General features: G+C 32.6%; 1 protein-coding gene across 1 annotated transcript in view; it reads left to right on the top strand.

The window, feature by feature from the left end:
• Positions 1-3,085: 3,085 nt before the first annotated feature.
• LOC131675581 (calreticulin) overlaps positions 3,086-22,417 on the top strand; it is a gene marked incomplete at its 3' end in the record, with an annotated part of 262,526 nt that continues 243,194 nt past the window's right edge. Inside the window, exon 1 of the mRNA XM_058954615.1 lies at positions 3,086-3,308. Within this exon, the coding sequence (XP_058810598.1) occupies positions 3,224-3,308 (85 nt within the window). The remainder of the gene's footprint in view (positions 3,309-22,417) is intronic.

Raw genomic sequence — 22,417 nt, 5'->3', positions numbered from 1 at the left:
TAAATTTAATAGAATTCAATCTTTCTGAATAATACTTTGTATAGGAATGGTTTCAATGATAATCTATCCAATTGCATTGAATGAATATCAATCACAGTTCAATAAAATAATTAATCAATGATATTTTATTGTATATCTTTCTATGAATTTTAATAATTTTTCGATACAATAATTGTCCAATCATATTTTATTGAATCATATTATATGGATATTAATTTTTATCCAATTACACGGTTGGTCAATAATATTTTATAGAATGGTTTTCCATATATGCCAATATGAGCAAAAGCAATACTGTAACTTTAGCAATATTTCATTTAATAGTTTTTTTTTTTAATCTTAATGATTGGTCAATATAAAAATAACCCAATCGCATTCAATGAGGTATAGTATTCTATAATTTCTTATGAAAGGCAAACAAAAAAATTTCAAATATTTTCAATTGAATATTTTTTAATGAAATCTAATGATTGGTAAATGCAAGTAAAACTCAATCGTATTCTATTGAGAAGTTGTTTGTATAGTTTTGAATAATCCTTCATTCTACAAACTTATCAAATATAATTTTATTCTATAATTTTTCATTAGATGATGAAAGAAAAAATGTCCATAATTGAATGATTTTTTATAAATTTGAATAGTTGTTCGATACTATAATTGAAGAATCGTATCTTATGCTTTGGATATTATAATTTTATATAGGTCATGAATGAAAAAACTCCGTATATGATTTGATTGAATAGACTTTTATCAATTTTAATAGTTTTTAAGTAAAAACATATTCGAATATAATTTTTAATGGGTATTCAATTTTTTTTCAATTGTAAATAAATGGTTTTTCATGTACATCAACAAATTACAAAAATTGACATGAACATTATTATTGGATTTCAAATGAATTGGGCATTTTGCATAAATATCTAGCATTTCTAACGTCTACCAAAATTATTTTGCAATCTATTTCACCAATGGGTTTGATGAGATCAATCTCGTTTTCGCTTTGAATTTTTCGGATATGAGTCACTCCTTCAAATGGATATTCTGGAAATACGTTGTACGTTTGTACAACAATGTATGAATCGTCGTCATGTTCGAGAATTTTTGTTATTCTAGCGTATTGTCCACTAGTAAGTCTAACGACAGTATCATCATTGCGATAAAAGACCATTAATACCCATTCAATTAGATTGATATTTTCTATTGCATATTATTGAAATGTTAGGACTTTCATATTCAAAACTATTGGAAATTATTCAACGATACGAGACTTGAATGTTGCAATAACAAACCATTGATATCAATTCAATCAAATTGATTATCGCATTCGAATGGTTTCAAATCTTCGATTTGACCACGAATTTTACCATTGAAATCGATTGGGTAACATACATGAGAAATTTCATTGAATCCTATTGAAAACCATTACTTTAATAGTATATTTTTCTATTGATAATGATTAATCTCGATTAGGAATCAATAGTAATCTATATTATTGGAACCAATAGTATTTAATATCTTGACATTTCTTGTTGGACGAGGAATCATATTCAATGGTCATTTGGAGTGTTCAGATCGAAGATTGAAAACCATTCAGAAATTCTTCAATGGTTTTCAATGGAACTTTTATAGCAGGGCTACTTTAATGAATTTCAATTATCATTTGTAGGATTCAGAAATAGACTTGTCACGTCGATACAAAAGAAAACGTACGTGACGAATTATGATAAGTAAATAACGGGTTATGGTAACAACCCGGGTATCGGTAATTTAATTTCCTATCGTATCAACCCTCCCGGGAACATTTGTAAATCTATCTAGCAGGATAGATTAGTCTAAGCACGTACTGCATAATATTTCCGCGAATATATTACTCACCGCATATTAATTCGGCGAAAACACAGGAAGGGGCACATCAGCCTATGGTATAAAAAGGCTGGATCGGGATCCGCAAAAAACAGTTCAGCAGTTCAGAGCAGTTTAGTTCGCACAGCATACGTTTCGCGCAGTACTAATGGAGTTATTTTTAAGTCTCGCTATCCGGTTACTCAGAACCGGAATTATATTCTGCTAGGTATTATAAAAATTGTCTTTAAACAATAAATCTTAAATCAAGCGCAAACACCTGAGACTGTTTGTAAAAACCTCTTCTGAAATCCAATCCTAACAAGGTAAGAAACTAAGTTATCTATCTAAATACGCTACATATAAAAAAGGCGCTATCCCTTTAACCAACCTCTGTTTAACTCCTGACTAAGATCCAAATTTTACCAACGCGACAGTATTTTATACATTATTACGTCTAGCAGTAGCATCTCTTCGCTTAGACATAACAGACTCAAAGCGAATTGGATTTTCAATCCGGTTGAATGTCCTTGTTTTAGCAGGGAATGCAAACTTGAATCGTTAAATTATCTTAAAAGAAAATTTTTTAAAATTATTTTCTATAAGTTCTCCCAGAATTTCTTCTTTCGTAAGAACTTGCTGTAAAGGTTGATCTCCTATTTCAAAAACACTCGTAAGTCATTACGTAAAAACTTATGTAAGTTCTTATACCGGTTGTTATGAAAATTCATCTGGAAATTATTGCTGAAAAATTTCCTAACTTATTTTTACGAGGAATAATAAGATTTAGATAACAAATGTATTTGCTAATTATTTTAAACGTAAAGGTACCTCATACACAACGGAAATCTTCGTATTGTGCGACGCATGCGCCAGAAGCCATAGCTGTTATGCTGTGAGCAAAAAAAACTAATATTTTATATTTATTCCAAAACCATTGTCATTTTCTATGAAATAATAAGTTGGTGTTTTCAAATTAAAAAATAACATCTCCTGAGTGCGAGAAAAAAATAGTTGAAAGATGTTCAGCAAAAATGTTTTTTTTTTTAACAATTATTCTTTAACTAAGCGAGGCGATATTTTGTTAAAGACGAATTTCTAACGAACATGCCACGTGGAATTTTTGATAGATTGGTTTTTAATTTTCCGATTATAACTATGCTGGGGTCACGGAGGTTGGTTCCATCGCTATTTAGTCTTATTTAGCGTGGTGAGTTCTGATTCGCTCCAACTAAAAAGCCAATCAGGATACTCCAGCTGTCTAAATGAATAGGTTCTGGATACTGTAAATTCGTGGGTAGCTTATACCGAATACCCAATATCATTTACTTGGGTTCGTAAATGACAAGTAAAATTAAAAATTTTAAATATAACTGAAAAAATGTATTCTTTTATTAGATGGTTCATAATATTATTTGCATCCAGTACTTGTGCAGAAATTTTTTTTGAAGAAACTTTTCCTGATGGTAAGAGTATTTTATATAAATTGTGATAATTTTTTGCAATTTTAAAAGATTTTTAAAGTATATTTTGTAAATTTGTCTATTATACCGTTGTGTAGTAAATATACTCTTTTAAATTAAAATGTAATGTACAATGTTATGGTATAAACTTAAATACGAAATAGAATAAAACAAATTATTTTAATAAATTTTTCATCTGAATTATGATAATTGACACATTAATAGTCCAAGTAATGGTTATTATATACTTTTGATTCTACTGAGGAGTTAAATCAGGCAATTATATGTTTTTATTCATTTATTTCTATGAAATTCTAACAGCTTTTGATATCTGATCTGTGGCAATGATTTTTCATATAAATTTAAGATATTAAAAATGTTGTTTATTTAATGTCAAGCATTTTATGAAATAATATAACTTAAAATATTTGAAATAATTACTTGTTTTACACTATTTATACATATTTGTACTAGACATGTCACTATTAAGAAAGCAATTTCATAACTTCTTTTTATGAAAAATACTTCTGACTTGTCAAATTCATAATACTACTTTAATATGGAATCTACAAAAGGAATATTAAATATTTAAAATTGTTTAAAAAATTTTTTCCAATATAATAATAAAATTATGATTCATATTGATAATGTAATCACAAAAATAATATCAATTTTACTTTTAGTACAGTTTATTACAATTTATTTATTTCAATATTTTTAATTCTAAATACAATGCAATGTATGTCCTAAGAGTTACAAATTTCAAACAAATATAAAATTAATTGCTTTTAACAGGTTAATATTGACAGTTTTATTCAAATAATAAATTTTTGTATAAACATATTGAATATCAAACTATATAATTTTAAGTAATTATTTAATCAATGCCTTTTACCGTGATTTTAATTCATTGGTACCTTCATATAAGCCTAGCATGAATATATATATTTAGTATAAAAATTTAATTATATGATATTTTGATTAATGTTTTTCACATCATGTTTCCATTTATATAAATAGCTATTATAATTTTGTTAATTCATATTTAAAATGATTAAAACTTGTGAAATATTGCAAATTTTTATTAATAAATAGAAAGAAAACACAGTGAATCAAATTAATAATTGAGTAATTTAATTGTAATAGAATTACAATATGTTATGATTCAATGTTGACAAATATTTGCATGAACTTTACATTAATTACATTAGTATTCTTAACTGACAATGAAATAATATTTAATAAATGAAGTTAATATTTGTTGTTTGAGATATTCGTATATATTAAGGGGACAATTAATATCTAAGACTGAAGTTTTCCTAATCATATTCTAAAACTTTTGTTATTATAGATATAATCACAAAACTTTTCCTATCTTAAAGCATTAAACGGTTATCTAAAAGTTGTCCAATATCCTCATACTCTTGAAGTAGCTAATATGAACTTGAAAAGTAAATTATAGCTTCAAATGGATTTGGGTTCTTCTGAAAATGTGTAGGCTTTTGACTGGGAAATCTACTAATAGTTTTATTAATAAATTTTTTAAGAAGTGTATACAATGAAGCAGTTATTCTTTTACTACTATGGAATGGAAAAAGTTCTACAACATTAAGAAGTAATAATATTTGAAAACTTTTGAACATGTGGTGTTACTTTAGCGAATTTTTATATAAAGTTTCATTCAATAAAATTTTAAATATATTTGTTATACGTGGTAACTAATTAAATAATAGGTCTTTTGGTTGATTAGATATGTTTTAACAAATTGGTTTCGGTAAGTTAAAAAAAATTATAATAACTAATTCAAAGCTGTTCTAGTTTCTGTAATTGTTATATGCTTCAAGTATCTTTCAAGCTCTCTAGTTACATATGTATAATATATCTATATACTTAACTATATTTTAATTCAGAAGACTAGTATAGTGTCACTCTGAAGAGCTTAAATGATTATATCATGACCTCCCTTACCCCAGTCTGCAAAGTGTCATGGACAGTGAAAAAAAAAATACCATTTTAAATATCTCTAATTGAACCCTCCAAAAATGCTCATTATTTTAATTAAACCCCTTTAGTTGCCCCAAAAAAAGTTAAAAACTATGTACATTTTTTGATTTTATGCAACTGCGATACTTAATATTTTTACAGAAAAATAAGACAAAAAAATTGAACCCTTGCTCATTTTAATTGAACTCCTCATACTTTTTTAAAATTATTAATATGTACGACAAAAACAACAATCTAATTTTATTGTATGTTCCTACTAAAATGCATGCGCGTTAACAGATCTTTTTAGGAAGAACATACAATAAAATTAGATTGTTGTTTTTGTCGTACATATTATTAATTTTAAAATAGTAAGAGGAGTTCAATTAAAATGGGCAAAGGATCAGTTTTTTTGTCTTATTTCTTTGCAAAAATATTAAATATTGATATATATATCGCAGCTTCAAAAAACCAAAAAATGTACATAGTTTTTAATTTTTTTAGGACAACTAAAAGGGTTCATTTAAAATAATGGTCATTTTTTGAGGGTTCAATTACAGATATTTCGAATGATATTTTTTTTTCACTGTCCACTACACTTTGTTGGCTGTGGTAAGGGGAGTTATATCATGTATTATATTAATAATACCTAAACACAATGTACATCTGCCACAGTGATAGGAACCTGTAAAAAATTGCAAATGATTAATACAGGCTGAGGTTTAGATGTATTCCTAATATTATAAATAAATATTCCTAATACATTCAACTTCTTATTTGTATTTGAGAAAGCTTGAGTCATACACTTCTATGAATCAAAATTCATTATCATAGTTGCATTAAAGTTGAATTAATTGAATTTTTCCGACTGTCAAATTATCTATCATATGTACAATTGAAAATTTCGTTATTTATTATATTAAATTAATTTGTAATTAAACTGTATATTTGACAGTTAAATATTTTCCATTTTCTTTAATAAAATATCACTAAGGTTATAAACTTTTACCTATTTACTGTATTATAAAGCAAAAATAAATGATAACCAATGTTTAGGAGCATTAGACAGAATTTATTTAATTTGATATATTAATGAAAAAGTATTTATCATTAACAGGTAAAATTTGTAATCCCGTATTAGTTTATTAACTTGCACAACGCCACTGTGTTATCTATGGAGTTTTTAAATTTTCTATATTAGAGAGAGAGAGAGAGAGAGCAATAATAATATAAATTTAAAATATAAATATAAATTTCAATGTATTTGCGAAGGAATTAGCGCCCATTTTCTATAAAAAATTTCTCATTTTTTCTATTATTTCTTGATACTTTATATGTTGTTTGTCACAAGTTTTGCCACAGCACTTATAAATTTATTATTTGAATCCATGATGTACAGTAATTCGTATATGTAACTTATTATATGTTATGTTCACTTACTAGAACACGACAGCGTGCTTCGCGCGCCTATATCATGTATAATGTATGTTTATATAATACGTTATACTATTGAGATGAGCTTAAGACTAAGTACTGAATAAATAGCAGATCGCATTATCGCATCATACAAATTATTTTTCATGAATATAATTCTGTGTACACGTAATATTTAACTATTAAACTTTGTCTTTGGTTTCCCAGATAAATTTTTAACGAATCCCATGATCTTACTCTAGACATAGCGACATAGAGTTGACCGTGATTAAAAACATTTCTTCGAAGGTCAATTCCGATTTTTTTTAATGTTTGCCCTTGAGCTTTGTTAATAGTTATAGCAAAAGCTAATCGAATAGGGAATTGTCGTCTTTTAAAAGTGAATGGATATAGATTTTCACAATACAATGTGATTCTATTAAGGAATATTACGTTATTACATTTATTGCCAGTTAATATTTTACATTTTAATAAATGATTTGAAAAATCAATAATTTGTAATCTTGTTCCATTACACAATCCTTCACTAATTGTTATGTGTTATGATAATATCCAAATACCTTAGATGGTATTTGGTCAATTGTTTTTTATTGTTGGAAATTTTCACGATTTTTGGTTTAAGTTTAATTATGAAATTGTTTATTCGAAAGACAAAGAAATAAGACACTATTTAGGGAAAAAGCCTGCAAGGCATAAAAAACCACTTTTATTTGAAAATGCACTGATGATAAAAGAATTGATACAAAGATTGGATGACGAAAGGAGATTAAAATAGTGAGTAACGCCGCACAAAGTGACTCGTACGCACGCCGGTATTTGTTAGAACAAAGAGAAAGAATGCGCGAGGAGAAATTCACCGACCACGTGGCCGTGCACGCACCGAGAGCTCTTACACACGCACACACACTTTCGCACAATTGATTCTGCGATGAAGGTGACGATGATCCAGATGATATTCGACTCGGTGAAGCCGAACATGTTATATTGGCGATGTGGAGACCAATAACAATAGGTTGTTGATTCGTTGAGAAGCATGGGCTTCTCGCCAGTTGAGAAGCGTGAGCTTCTTGTTGTTTAATCGTTTAATAATCTATTGTAAGTTGTTGCTGTTGCTAGAGTTGTTGACTGTTGTTTTCGTTGTTGCTCGCCGGGAACAGAAAACCAACGGACACGGCGAACAAAGACTCCGTTCGCGAGGTGCAGATGAGAGCTGCGCACGCGATCACTGCTTGCTCTTGACTGCCTGACTGTTCGTTTTCGCGCGCTCTCTCGCTCGCCGGTAACAAATCGTGGGAATCAAGCCCGTAAGGTGGCGCCGCCTAGTCGCCTTTGCGTGGGCCTACCTACACACTCACACATTCGCACACATACATTGTGACGACGGAACACTAATACTTATATTTCTGATTAACATTACTATGCAAAATTTTCTCAAGCGTAATTTATGGGGTGGAAAGTTCGGTGGATTCAATGAATTAAGATATTCAGGTAGAAGAACATCTTGCATTTCACCGTTGTCACAATTCTCTGTGCTGTCAATACCAGTATATAGGTGTTCGGTTCTTTTGTCTAATAAATCAGTAACTTTCATATTCATTTCATCTACATCTGCATTCCTAGCTGATAGAATAGCACAGTGACTCATATCATCAAATTTTTTATCTTCAATTAATTTACCAAAAATATTTTGAACAATACATTCATTTACAGGGAGTATACTTTGTTCTGGGAGTTTTAGATTATCATTATCATCATTTAATGTTCCATCACCAATGTGCAACAAATATTGAGCAAATTCAATTTCATTAGGTAAAACCCTCATATTCGTTTTCAACTAAAATTTAGAAAAAAGTGGCCATAAATGGTTGTTTTTAATAGATAAATCTAATACCTCACTACGTGTTCCATGAATTTTAATCGGAAGAAGTTGTCTAAAATCACCACCTAAAATCATTATTTTTCCACCAAATGGAAGATCATTGTTCATTATATATTTCAATGTTGGAGGTTAGATTTCACTCGAGGGGAGTGTGGACATGTCTTGGATGTGAGCGCGAGTTTTTGTGATAAAGTCAAAGAGGAAAAGTGTTTAAGGAGAGAAATAGAGGTGAAAAGAGCGTGGAGGTGGAGGAGGAGTGGAGAAGAGAGAGAGAGAGGCCTGGAGAAGAGCAGGAAAAAGCAGAGAGAGAGCAGAGATAAAGAAAATTAAAGTTGAGGTTAAGAGAGAAAATCAGAAAGCGGGAAAGGCAGGCAGAGAGGAGGGGCGGTAAGAAGTAAAGGCAGAGACAGAAAAGGTAAGACATGGAATAAAGGTGGGATCACGGGTAGTTATAGAGAGTCGAATTAAGGCGTACGGGATAGGATGGAAAGATTTGTGACAACAGAAAAATTAAGAGATAAAGGTGGAAGGTTGGATAAGAAAGGCCCAGAGGAGGAAAAGAAGAAAAAAGTAAAGGTGGTGAGGGGGAGAGAGAGCGGGGAGGGACTGAGGGAGAATAATAGAGGAGAAATGAGAGAGGCAAAGAGATGCAAGAGTGAGAGCGAGGGAAGCGAGATGGATGGGGAGGGGGGAGAAGGATTGGACAACACGTTAAGAGAAGTGGGAAAAAGTAGTGGTGCAGAAGAAATAATGGAAAAGATACGGACAGACATAAGGGAATTAAGAGAGGTATGGGAGGAGGAAAGGAAAGAATGGACAGAAATGTTTAAAGAATAATGGGAAAAATGGAAAGAATGGAGGCAGAGGGCCAAAGAAGAGAAGAAAGGTGGGAGAAGGAAATAGGAAAAGTTAGGAAAGAACAAGAGAGAGAGAGAGAGAGAGAAGAAAGAAAGAAAGAGACGAAAGAAGAAAGGGAAAAAGCAGAACGTAGAGAAAAGAAACTGCAGGAAAAATGGGGAGAGAGGATGGACCAGTTGGAAGAGGAGTGCGTGAAACTAAAAGAAAGCATAGAAGGAGGAAACAAGAAGCAAAGAGGAACAGAAGTAGGCAATAAGGAAGAATTAGAGCATATGAGAGAAAAAATAGATAGAGAAAGTAGGATAAACAATATAATAGTAACAGACTTAGAGGGTGAGTTAAGATGGGAAAAGAAGGGAGAGGCAGAGGTCTGGTTAAGGGAGGTACTAGAAATGAAAGGAAAGATAGTGAATTTGAGAAGAATAGGAGGAACAGCGGAGAGAGATGATCGGAGAGAAAGAAGAAAAAACATGTGGCAAATTAGATGCGCGTCATGGGAACAAAAAGAAGGAATTATGAAGAAGAAAAAGAATCTGGCACAGAAAAAGATATACATAGATCAGGACTGGACGTGGAAGCAGAGAAAGATAAGAGAGGAAGTAAGAAGGAAAGCGAAAGAAATAAGAAGTAAAGGTAAAGAGGTAAAGATGTGGCATAACGGGGTGAAATCAGAGGAAGAAGAATGGTGGTGGAGCGAGAGAGAGGGAAAAATGGTAGGAAAGGGGGTGGAAGGGTTTCGAAAACAATAGGGATAAAAGAGAGAGAGAGAGAGAAGAGAAGGGAGAGAGAGGGGAGAAAGGCAGTAAAAATACTATTCTGGAACGTGGCAGGGGTGAGGAGCATGGAGGAAGACGACTGGGAATATGTTAGGGAATTCGACATAATAGAGCTAACGGAAACCTGGGTGAAGAGGCAAGGGGCAAGAACTGGTGTGGAGAAACAACTGAAAGGGTACAGCATAGAGTGGAGGGACTCAAGAAGAGAAGGAAGAAGGGGGAGGAATAATGGCGGTAAGAGAGAGGAAAGGGATGAATAAGGTAGAATGGAAGAAAGAAAGGACAAGTGAGGTAATAGTAGGAGAAATAAAGATCGGAGGGAGGGAATACATGATAGCATCGGTATATATGCAACATGAGAAGAAGGAAAACTATGAATACCTAAGTGAAGAGATAGAGGAGAATAGAGGAAAAACAATAATTATAGGAGGAGACTTCAACGCAAGAACAGGAAACGAAGGAAGGGAATGGGAGACAGAAGAAAACCTAGAAGAAATTAAGGCCAAGGATAAAGTGTTAAACGCAGAGGGAGAAGAAATGATCAAATGGCTAGGAGAAATGGGCTTAGTGATAACGAATGGGAGAAAAGAAGGAGATGAGGAGGGAGAAATAACATATATAGGAGCGAGAGGAATGTCAACGATAGACTATGTAGTAGGTAACGAGGAAGGTGATGAGGCGATAAAAAAGGTTCAAATAAAGGAGAGGGTAAAGTCGGACCACTTACCAATAGAGGTGGAACTGGGAGACAAAATAGCGGAAGAAAGAAAAGAAGAGGAAGAAAGAATGATAGACGACTGGAGTGAAGAAGGTATAAGGGAGTATCAGAGATGGATAGACGCAATAGAGGGAACAGATAAATGGAAAGATGTAAAAAATAGAGTGAAGAACGCAGTTGTAAAAAAGAAGATAAGGAAAAAAAAAGGATCAAGAAAAAGCTGATGGAGAAAAGAATGTAAGGCATAAAGGGATAGGGTGATGGCAGAGTTAAATAAGGTAAGAAAAGGGGAAGGAGACAGAGGCAAATACCTAGAAGCAAAGAGAGAATACAGAGAGGAAATAAGAAAAGCAAAAGAAGATGAAGGGAAAAGAGTGGCAGAAGAAATAAGAATAGATAAGACGAGAAGAAAATTCTGGGATAAAGTGAATGGCAATAGGAAGAAGAGAATTGGATTAGACGAAAATATAGGAAAAGAAGAATGGATAAAGCACTTCAAGGAACAATTGGGAGAGAAAGAACAGGAAGAAATTAAAGGGGAAGAAACCGAAGACAGCGAAGGAGAGGAAGGTGAAGAAATCAAAGAAAGAGAAGTAAAAGAGGTAATAAGAAAAATGAAAAAGAAAAAGGCGACAGGAGAAGATGGTATAGCAAATGAAGAGTGGGTGGAAGGCACGGAAGGCTTGATAAAAGAGATGACAAAATGCTAAAATGGAATATGGAACGGAGAAGGATATCCGGAAGAATGGAGGAAGGGAATAATAGTACCAATATATAAGAAAGGGAGGAAAGAAGAAGTAGGAAACTATAGAGGAATAACGCTGATGGATACGGGATATAAAATATATGCGGAAATACTGAGAAAAAAGCTGGAAAGAGAACTAGAAGCTAAAGAGACGCTAAGTGATACGCAGATGGAATTTAGGAAGAAAAGAGGAATAATGGACGCGATATTTATATTAAAAACAATAATAGGAAAGGAAATAAGGGAAAAAGGAGGAAAATTGTTCGTATTATTTGCAGATATGAAGGCCGCTTTTGATAAAATAAAGAGGAAGAAAATATGGGAAACAATGAAAGAGAAAGAGATAAATAGAAAAATTAGAAAAAGAATAGAAGAAATATACAAGAAAACAGGGAGTAAGGTAAAAGTTGGAGGAAAAATAATTGGGGAGTTTGAGACTTACAAAGGCGTAAGGCAAGGGTGCCCTTTGAGCACTACGCTATTTAATCTTGCCTTCGCCGACCTGGCCGAAGTGAAGATCAAGCAGGTGCAGGAAGGAGGGGTAGTGATAGGAAGGAAGAAAATATGGACATTAGGATACGCAGATGATATAGTGATGATGGCAAAGAGTGAAAGTGGAATGAAAGCAATGCTGAAAAAATTAAAAAGATACCTGGAAGAAAGGGGGTTAGAGTTAAATGTAGGAAAATTAAAGATGATGGAATGCAGGAGAGGAGGAGGAAGGGGGAAGGAAGAAGAATTCGAATGGGAAGATGAGAAAATAGAGATGGTAAAAGAGTACAACTACTTAGTATATGTGATAAGCAGAAATAACGGAAACAAAAAGCAGATAAAGAAGGTAGAAGGGAAAATAAATATGGGACTCGGAATGTTATGGGGGCTAGGAGAAAGGCTATTTAGAGAAAACTGGGAGCTAAGGATGAACCTGTTCGATGCTCTGGCGAAAAGCGTGATTATGTATGGAGCAAAAATCTGGGGATGGAAGAGATATGAGGAAATAGAGATACTACAACTAAAATACATAAAGTGGGTATTAGGATTAGATAGAAACACGCCAAGTTACCTAATACGATGGGAAACAGGAAGACAAGAAATGAATGAAACAGCATTAGAAAGAGCAATGAAGTATGAAAACAAAATAAGAGAAGAAAGAGATGGCTCAATAAGAAAAGAAGCATGGAGAGAATTAAAGAAAAGGGAAAGAAATGAAAAAGATAAAAAGGGTAAGAAGGAGGAGAGAGAGGAAAGGCTGGAAAAAAGTAAAATATACAGAGAAAGAGAAGAGGGAGATTAAATGAGGGAAGAGTTTTGGGAAGAAATAAGAGAAGAGCTGAAGAAAAAAGAAGAAAAAGTACTAGAAGAAAAGCTAGAAAAATCAAGATACGTAAACGAGTGGAAAGAGCTGAAAGAAGAAATGAAAAGGTATAGGTTAAAGGAAATTCAAGGAGAGGGAAGAATAAAAGGCCTGCAAATAAGGGAAAGGTTTAGGTTAGGTAATGAAACGAGAGAAAGCAGGTATTGGGAAAAAGAAGAAAATAAAAGATGCAGAATGTGTATGAAAGAGGAAGAAAATTGGAAGCACATGGTAGAAAAATGTGAAAAAAGCAGAAAGGAAGGGGAAGAATGAGAAAAAATAATAATAGGAAGCAAAGAAAAGATAGCGTGGATGATGGAGATAAAATGGAAAAGAACAAGAAATGAAGAGAAGAAAGAAAAAGAAAAGCAAGAAGACGAAGCTACAAGACCCTAAGGAGAGACGGAAACAGAAGACAGAGAAGCAAGACTCGCAGACACATCTATGCACACATACATACACACACATACGAGGTGTGATCAAAAAGTAAGGTGAATTTCTATTTTTCTCAACAAATATTTATTTATTCATCAATTTTTATTTTATCTCCTTCAAAGTAATCCCCCTCGGATATAATGCACTTGTGACAACGCTTTTTCCAATCCTCAAAGCATTTCAAAAAATCATTTTTTGTGATCTTGTTTAGTTCATCCTTCGATGCCGTCTTTATCTCCTCAATCGTGGCAAAACGCCGTCCTTTCATGGGCCTCTTCAGTTTTGGGAACAAGAAGAAGTCACAGGGAGCCAGATCTGGGGAATACGGTGCCTGTGGCATCGTTACTGTGTTGGTTTTAGCCAAAAATTCGCGCACAAGCAACGATGTGTGAGCAGGGGCGTTATCATGGTGCAAAAGCCAATTTTTATTTTTCCACAAATTCGGACGTTTCTGGCGGATTGCTTCGCGCAAATTGCGCATAACTTGCAGGTAATATTCCTTATTTACTGTTCTACCCTGTGGCAAGAACTCATGATGCACCACGCCCCTGCAGTCAAAGAAAACTGTAAGCAAAACCTTTACATTTGATCGAACTTGGCGTGCTTTTTTTGGTCTTGGTGATCCAGAATGCCTCCACTGGGACGATTGAGTCTTAGTCTCGACGTCATAACCGTATACCCATGTTTCGTCACCTGTTATAACCCTGTTGAGTAAATCTGGATCATCGTTGACGTCATTCAGTAGCTCTTGGGCGATGCTCATGCGACGTTTCTTTTGGTCGAAATTGAGCAATTTCGAAACAAACTTCGCTGACACACGTCTCATGTCTAAAACACTCGTCAAAATTGATTGGCACGAACCAAATGAGATGCCAATATCATCAGCAATTTCTCTAATGGTAATTCGATGATTTCCCAACACTATTTTCTTCACTTCTTCAACATTCTCATCAGTTGTTGATGTGCTGGGGCGTCCAGAACGAGGTTCGTCGTCGGTGTCTTCTCGGCCTTCTTGGAAGAGTTTATACCACTTGTAAACATTTTTTTGGCTTAAAGTAGACTCACCGTATGCCACTTTCAGCATTTCAAGTGTTTTGGAACATTCGATTCCATTTTTCACACAAAATTTAATGCAAACTCTTTGATCCATGTTTTTAGACAGCAGCAAATCGTGGAGCACGCAAAACACTTCTAACCTTCATGCCTCTCACAAACAAACCAAACATACTACAAAGCTGAAATTTGGAACGTATGTTCTAGACGAGTGTACCGACATAACCAAATAAAAAAGTCGAAGATCGAACGGACGTAGCCCGTTAAATTTCAAAATTCACCTTACTTTTTGATCACACCTCGTACACACAAAACACAAACATACGCGCACACAAACATACACATTCACAAACACACACAAGACACAAGTAAAAGCAACTTTACAAGCGAGAGGAAGCAGGTATTGGAGGATGGAGCAAAATGGAAAAGAAGAAGAATCGAAGAAGAGAAAGAAAAAGGTAAACTAGAAGGCAAATCATAAGATACTAAGGAAAAATAAGTGAGGTTGAGGAAAGGAAAGGCAGAGGGAGCAATAGGAAACAAGAAAAAGGTGTCAAAGCCTTAACAAGAAGAAAGATAGATGAAATGATTAGCAAGAAGGAGAGCAAAAGCAAAGGAAAGGCAAAGGTGAAAAGGTAAAAGAAAGTAATAAAGGAAAAGCTGAAAAGAAAACAGAAGAGCGGAAAAGACAGATCTTGGAGAGAGAAAGAGGAAGAGAAGATTAATCAGAAGAAAAATGAGAAGAAAAGAGGAACAGGCAGGCGCAGAAGACAGGGACACAAGAGTTGCAGACACACCTACAAAGGCACATATTTACACAACACATACACACACACGCACGCGCGCACTCACACACACATACACACACACAAAGCACATACATAATCAACTACACAAACTGGATACGAGACACAAATAGAAATTTAAGAAATGTAAACCAAATATAACATATAAGTTCTAAATAAATAAACTAACTAACTAAACTATATTTCAATGTTCTGTTGACAATTTCCAAAGCATATCTCGGGGCCATTGGCGCTTCATCCCAAATATGTAATTTCGTATTTTTCAAAAAGGTGCCTTCGTTAGATTGTATTTTGATATTTGAAGATGAATCATGGAACATAGGGACTGTCAAACCAAAAGTTTTATTTACGGTTTTACCGTTAGGTAGTAATGTTGCAGCAATACCCGTGTATGCCATAGTAGTACATTGTAAGTTCTCTGACATTAAAAGATTATAAATTGTGAAATAAACAAACGTTTTTCCAGATCCCCCTTGTCCATGAATATAAAAGCAATTTGAGCCCGCATAATTTTCTGAACGCGTTGCTTCAAGAATATTATCAACAATTTGTTTTTGTTCTGTATTTAATTGTTGATATTGTCGATTGCCAATTTCTAATCGTCGATTTTCCTCATAATTATTATTTATAGTTATGTTAACTGCAACATTTTGATTTATCGATGGAAAGTCAACTAAACTTTTACCTTCCTTAATTAAAAAATTATTTATTTCAGCATGAGCCATTTGATAACTGATATCCAAGTCATTGTTACGTGAAAAATCCTGAGACATTGAATCTTTAAATGTTTCCCATAACTTTTCAGGATAAATTGGTTGACAATGAATCAATATACGAACAAATAAATGTCTCAAGTGCCGAGGCATCATCCAGGTCACTGCTTCTCTCATAGCTTTGTTCCATTCCTCGTCATCTTCAATAATTCCTAATGCTAGGCAAGCGGCCGTGAAAGAAGAATATAACACATTATCTACAGTTCGCAAATCATTGTAATTTGTGGCACCTTTGACATGTAATAGTAACAATCTTAAATGAAATAATTCAATGTGTGTAGGGCTTACAGAATACATACAACCGATACAATTAAAATGTTTCTTCCTGAGTTTCCATGATGAAACCATTTGTCCATGAACTTTATTTTTTTTGTACGTGAAATGTTTAGGAATTTCATTGTAGTAATATTGTTTTGCCTTATCATTAGTTGCATTTAAAGTGAAATAATCAAGTAACATACTACTTCAATTGTTTAACTGTGCTAAAAGTGATAATTCATCTTCATCGTGCGTAATTACTACAGCTTGTTCTTTAGGTAGGTGTATCGGTAATCTTGAAACTGTATGACTTTTATCTTGCAATGGTCTACTGAAGATTCTATAACACGCTTCCACAGGACCAACATAACGGGTTTCAATGTAATTACGACACTCATCGTGTTCAATTACATTCCCATTTTCTGCTTCGCCAATTACTACTAATAGAAAACCTATTTGAAAAATTATAACATCCAAATACACGCAGGATTAAACATGTTATTTGCAAGGAAATAAATGATGAAAAATAAATGATGAATTATTGTTTAGCAGCATAAACTATTTGTTAAAGATTTATTCATTTATTAAGAGAGATTAGCAAAAATGAGTTCACAATTCAATATGTAATAACGAAGACAAACTTATACGATTTATTTTATACTTGGAATTTTAAATTATTACAATATCAATTAAGTAAATCTATTCGACATATTATTCAACTTCCTCTGTTTCGCATGAACTCTTTAAAAAATGCAATTAATAGCAAAAAAGAATGCATATCTATTCTATGCTTTTTTTAAATTAAAAATTAAGTAACAAAGATACAACCTTTGATAAGGAACGTTTTTTTATAACTATAAAATTCTCTCTGTTATCTTATCGTAATATAAAAAAAAACTCTTAATAAATATATTTGTCATAATTTACTATTAAATTGCAAGTTAAATATTTAATAATACTTTAAATAATTTACAAAAGCTTATGTTAAGCTTGTTTGCTCTACATAGTATTCAACATTGTTTATAAAATCTATTATACTATGTCAGTCTAATTCACAGCTTTGAAAGTAATACAGTTTCTTAAAAAAAGTAAGAGTTTTTTTATACTTAGTACGTGAACAATTTTAAATTATACACCTAGAAATACTGAGATTCAATGGTAACATTATTAAATAAATTAAGATGAAATGAAAAATTAACTTAACATTTAAGATATTATGAAACATAAGGAATATTAATTAAATAGTGATAGATAAAAACTGGATTGGATGTTAAAATATAAAATAATTTGAAGTAGTAGATATTAGATAAAGCTAGTCGTGTCCTCTCTTAGGAGTCTTCACACCACGAGCCAAATTGACAGCTGACATGTTTTTAACATTTTCAATGACAGAAATTGAACCCTCATCTCTGCATTTTATTATAATTGGCCCTGAGCCTGCAATGATGAAAAAATAGATAAATAAAATATTGTGTTTTTCATAATACACAAATTAGTTACATGTATTTAATTATATTATAAATGCATATACCACTTGAATCGACTTCTCCGATGATTTTTACATATGTCCCTTTTTCCAAAGAAATTTTAACATAATTCATCACATGGATTGTCACTTTGTATTGTCCATCAGTCAAACAGCCAATACCATACGGTTCAGATTTGAATTTATTTTCTGATTTTATGAAATTCATCTTTAAGTACCCTTGGATACCTGTACAAAATTACCAATTAATACATATACATGAAATACATTAAATAAATCTAACTTTCAGTGTGTTCTACAGGGTGAGTCATTTTAATTTCCCCAGTCTAATAACTTTTGAAACAAGCAAATTACGCAAAAATGTTTCAGACCAAAGTTGTAGGGGTTCAAGGGGGAAATCTAGGGGTGACTTTGAAATTGACCTTGAGCTTGACCTTGACGGCTTTCTCAAGGTCAAGTCTATTTTTTTATTGGGAACCCCTATTTCTGACCTCGGAATCGGAAAGAGCGGGAAATTTTACATCCAGATAACATCTTTTAACATGGGTCAAAATAAACCCTTAAGGTCATGCTAAGGTCAAAACTATCCTGGAACAAGAATCGAACAATGTAAGCAAAATACGAAAAAATGACTCAGAAAAAAGTTGTAGGAGTTCAAGGGGGACGTCTAGGGGTGACTTTGAAATTGACCTTGAGCTTGACCTTGACGGCTTTCTCAAGGTCAAGTCTATTTTTTTATTGGGAACCCTTATTTCTGACCTCGGAATCGGAAAGAGCAGGAAATTTTACAGGATTTAAATTTTTTAAATTTTAAAATTTTTTAAATTTAATTTTTTTAAATTTTACGGGACTATTCTTGTTTCCGTTCCCTATCCTTTTTTATTTTTCACCGGACTGTACGTCCACGTCGTTGTTCCTGGGTAGTGCTAAAGATAGGAAGTTTATGATCTTAAACATCAGCATCGTTAGTACATGGCCAGTCCCTTATTCTTTGGAAGTTTATTTAACAACGGTCATATGCGATAAAAGCTTCGCCTCGAAATGTAACAAAAATAAGAGAATTTTCAAGAATTTGACCTTTGCTTCACATTGAGAATAGAAGTACGACAAAGGTCTTCGATGCTCGTTAAACCTTTTGATGTTTGAAAGCGGCTTCAATTTCTTAAGTAAAAACTGAAATATTGTTTATGTTCTTATGAAAAAAAACTAAATAGATACTTGAACGTAAAATTTCCCGCTCTTTCTGATCCTGAGATCAGAAATAGGGGTTTCCATTAAAAAAATAGAAATGACCTTGAGAAAACCGTCAAGGTCAAGCTCAAGGTCAATTTCAAAGTCACCCCTAGACGTCCCCCTTGAACTCCTACAACTTTTTTCTGAGTCATTTTTTCGTATTTTACTTACATTGTTCGATTCTTGTTCCAGGATAGTTTTGACCTTAGCATGACCTTAAGGGTTTATTTTGACCCATGTTAAAAGATGTTATCTGGATGTAAAATTTCCCGCTCTTTCCGATGCCGAGGTCAGAAATAGGGGTTCCCAATAAAAAAATAGACTTGACCTTGAGAAAGCCGTCAAGGTCAAGCTCAAGGTCAATTTCAAAGTCACCCCTAGATGTCCCCCTTGAACCCCTACAACTTTGGTCTGAAACATTTTTGCGTAATTTGCTTGTTTCAAAAGTTATTAGACTGGGGAAATTAAAATGACTCACCCTGTATATTATAATACAAATTTAGTGCCGATATCTTGTAATATGAATCATTCTTTATAGTTGAGCCGATAAGTGATTCCAATTAGTACAATTCAAAATTTAAATAATAGATCGTATCATATATTTATTCTAGATTTAACTTTGTAATTAGAAATTATAATCACACATGAATATACGAATATTGAATACACTTACTTATTAGTCCTTGGATTTTTCCTACTTCTGCAAATGTGATTTCGTTAACATGTACTGGTTGAGCTGATTTATCTGCTAGATGTGGTCCAAGATCATGTATCTCTGTACCATCTCTGATCAGTAATTCAAACGGCACTAAATTATTAACTTCTTTATGGAAAGTTTGAGACTCAGCTTTTGTCGATGCTCCTTCAATGTGCACTTTCTGGAACATTCCACAAATATAAAATTGTAGATAAATATATAAAATATGTGTTGTAAACGTAAACATGTAGATAAACATATAACACAAATAAAATAAATAATTACTCTGCCTACTACGACTTGTCCAACATGTTTTTCAACTAATGCTTTGCCCCAAATCAAGCAGGTAATTCTTTTGGTTCCTCCATTGTTTAACATAAATTTAAAAAGGTCGTATTTAACCTTGCTGCCAACAATGAAAGGTGCATGGATCTCATCAATATAAGCGACAATATTTCTGGAAAACAATCACATAATAATTATAAAATATTGTAAAAAAATCTCACTATTTACACTTACGTCGTTTCGTCTTTATCTCTTAATTCATTAAAATCTTCATCGGGAATAAAGGTTAAAACCTCTTCCTCATTAGCTTGCATATCGTCATCCGGCATTATTGAATCAATCTATCTATGAATATAAAGATATAATAATAAATATATATATCTATAATAAATCAATAATAATAAATAATATAATAATAAAAAAATAAAAATAAATATAATAATCAATCTATAATAAAAACTTAATAAAAAAATCTATAATAATCAAACATGTGGATACATAACCAAACTAAAATTATTTCTAATTTCAATCTAATTTCAAAAGTTAATAATCAAAATACATCACTTAAAATAAAATGCTTGATTTAAACATACCTGTTGAAATATTATGAATTTCACAATTAATGTAGAAGAGCACGATGTTTAGCGATAAAAATCTCGTCAGCACTGAGCACGATCACTACACGTACTATAGGAGCGGAAATGCAATCGCAAAAGCAGATGACAAAATGATATGAGCAACTGCGCAGCCATCCGTACGCAGCTTACACGAATTTTTTTCAAATAAAAAGATTTATCGACATTAGCGCCACAGATTAGCGCCACAGATTTCATGACATACAACCAACATTCAGCCAATCAGATTACGTGACTCTCTCTCAGCCAATCACATCACGAATAAACTGGCTTCACTCAACAAGCCATCTCATTTCTTAAGAGGGATCATATGATAATTGACTATGTAAACTGTGGAAAAATTCTAATGTGTTGCCTCCTGTAAAGCAGTAAATAGAATGAACCGTGAAAAACCAAGTGAACGCATTATTTTCATTGGTGCTTCGATACTCGAAACCAACAGCGTGATTTCACACATGTTGTAAATACATTTGAACCTCGATAATTCGAACAGTGAGGGACCGAGGCGAATGTGTATATGAATATATATATAGAGACAGCAATTTGGTTATTTAACCATGTCTACACAAATATGTACATACATGTGAATTTAATCAGTTTTATTTATTTAAATGAATTCATGAAGTTTATATAGTATTATGACTTTTTAGAAACGCTGTTCAATGTTTGAAGAATTGTTGGTCCTTAAGTTAAGTCTGTTAATCCTTAAGTTAAATCCTTAGAAATGCTGGACTACTTCAAACTGCCAATTTTTTTTTTCCTGAAAATTCCATGAGTTTACTGATCGCTACAAAAATGTCTTCACTCACATTTTGCAGTGATAAAACAAATTTCTTTAACCCATTAGCGCCCAAATGGACGTTTTTTTTATAAATTTTTCAACGATTTTATTTAATATGAAATCGGTTGCAAAAAAATTGGGAATAGTCATAGTCGACGTAAAATTGTCCGCTCTTTCGATTGGCGCAGCCGGAATTTTGAAGAAATGATTATTAAAAAAGTTATGATTGTTTATTTAACAAAAAACATGAAATTTCGAACGGTAAAAGTTTTTAATTATTTATTTTCACATCGAAAATGTTTGTGGATTTATCTAATTTGTGAATTTTTTGCGTCCATGGATCCCTACATTTAAAATGTGGGAGTAGAAAATTTTTTTTTCCAAGATGGCGGACCCAAAATGGCGGCCAGAAGCCAACATTTTTTTGTTCGTTTAGATATATGTGCATAAACTTAGTTGTAATGCTGTAAAATTTATGAAAGTTGCATTATGGAGGTTTTTTGAGTTGCTGATATTGAATCTGATATCAGATCTTGAAAATTCAAGATGGCAGATCCAATATAGCGGCTGAAAATTTTCGAAATTATTCAATTTTTATGATAATTCGTATATGGGGGTTTTTTGGATCGCTGATCAAGAATCTGTTGTCAGATTTTGAAAATTTAAAATGACAGATCCAATATGGCGGCCGAAAATCCTCAAAATTGATCGATTTTCATAAAAATTAGTCTGTAGAGATTTTTTTTTTATTTTTTCATTACTAATTTGTTATTAGACTTCAAAAAATTGAAGATTGACAATCCAATATGGCGCCAAAAAATTATTAAGATTTTTTAGGTCGTTTATTAGATATACTTGTTATTTGATCAATAATGTTTCGATAATTTTTGTAAATCCGTATTTTAGCCGTGAAATCACGTTGC

The sequence above is a fragment of the Phymastichus coffea genome, unplaced genomic scaffold (genome assembly GCF_024137745.1).
Source record: "Phymastichus coffea isolate CEN01 unplaced genomic scaffold, Cenicafe_Pcof_1.1 PCOF00026, whole genome shotgun sequence".
Lineage (NCBI taxonomy): Eukaryota > Metazoa > Arthropoda > Insecta > Hymenoptera > Eulophidae > Phymastichus > Phymastichus coffea.
Note: the sequence above shows the minus strand (reverse complement) of the source record. Positions and strands in the feature narration are given on the sequence as shown.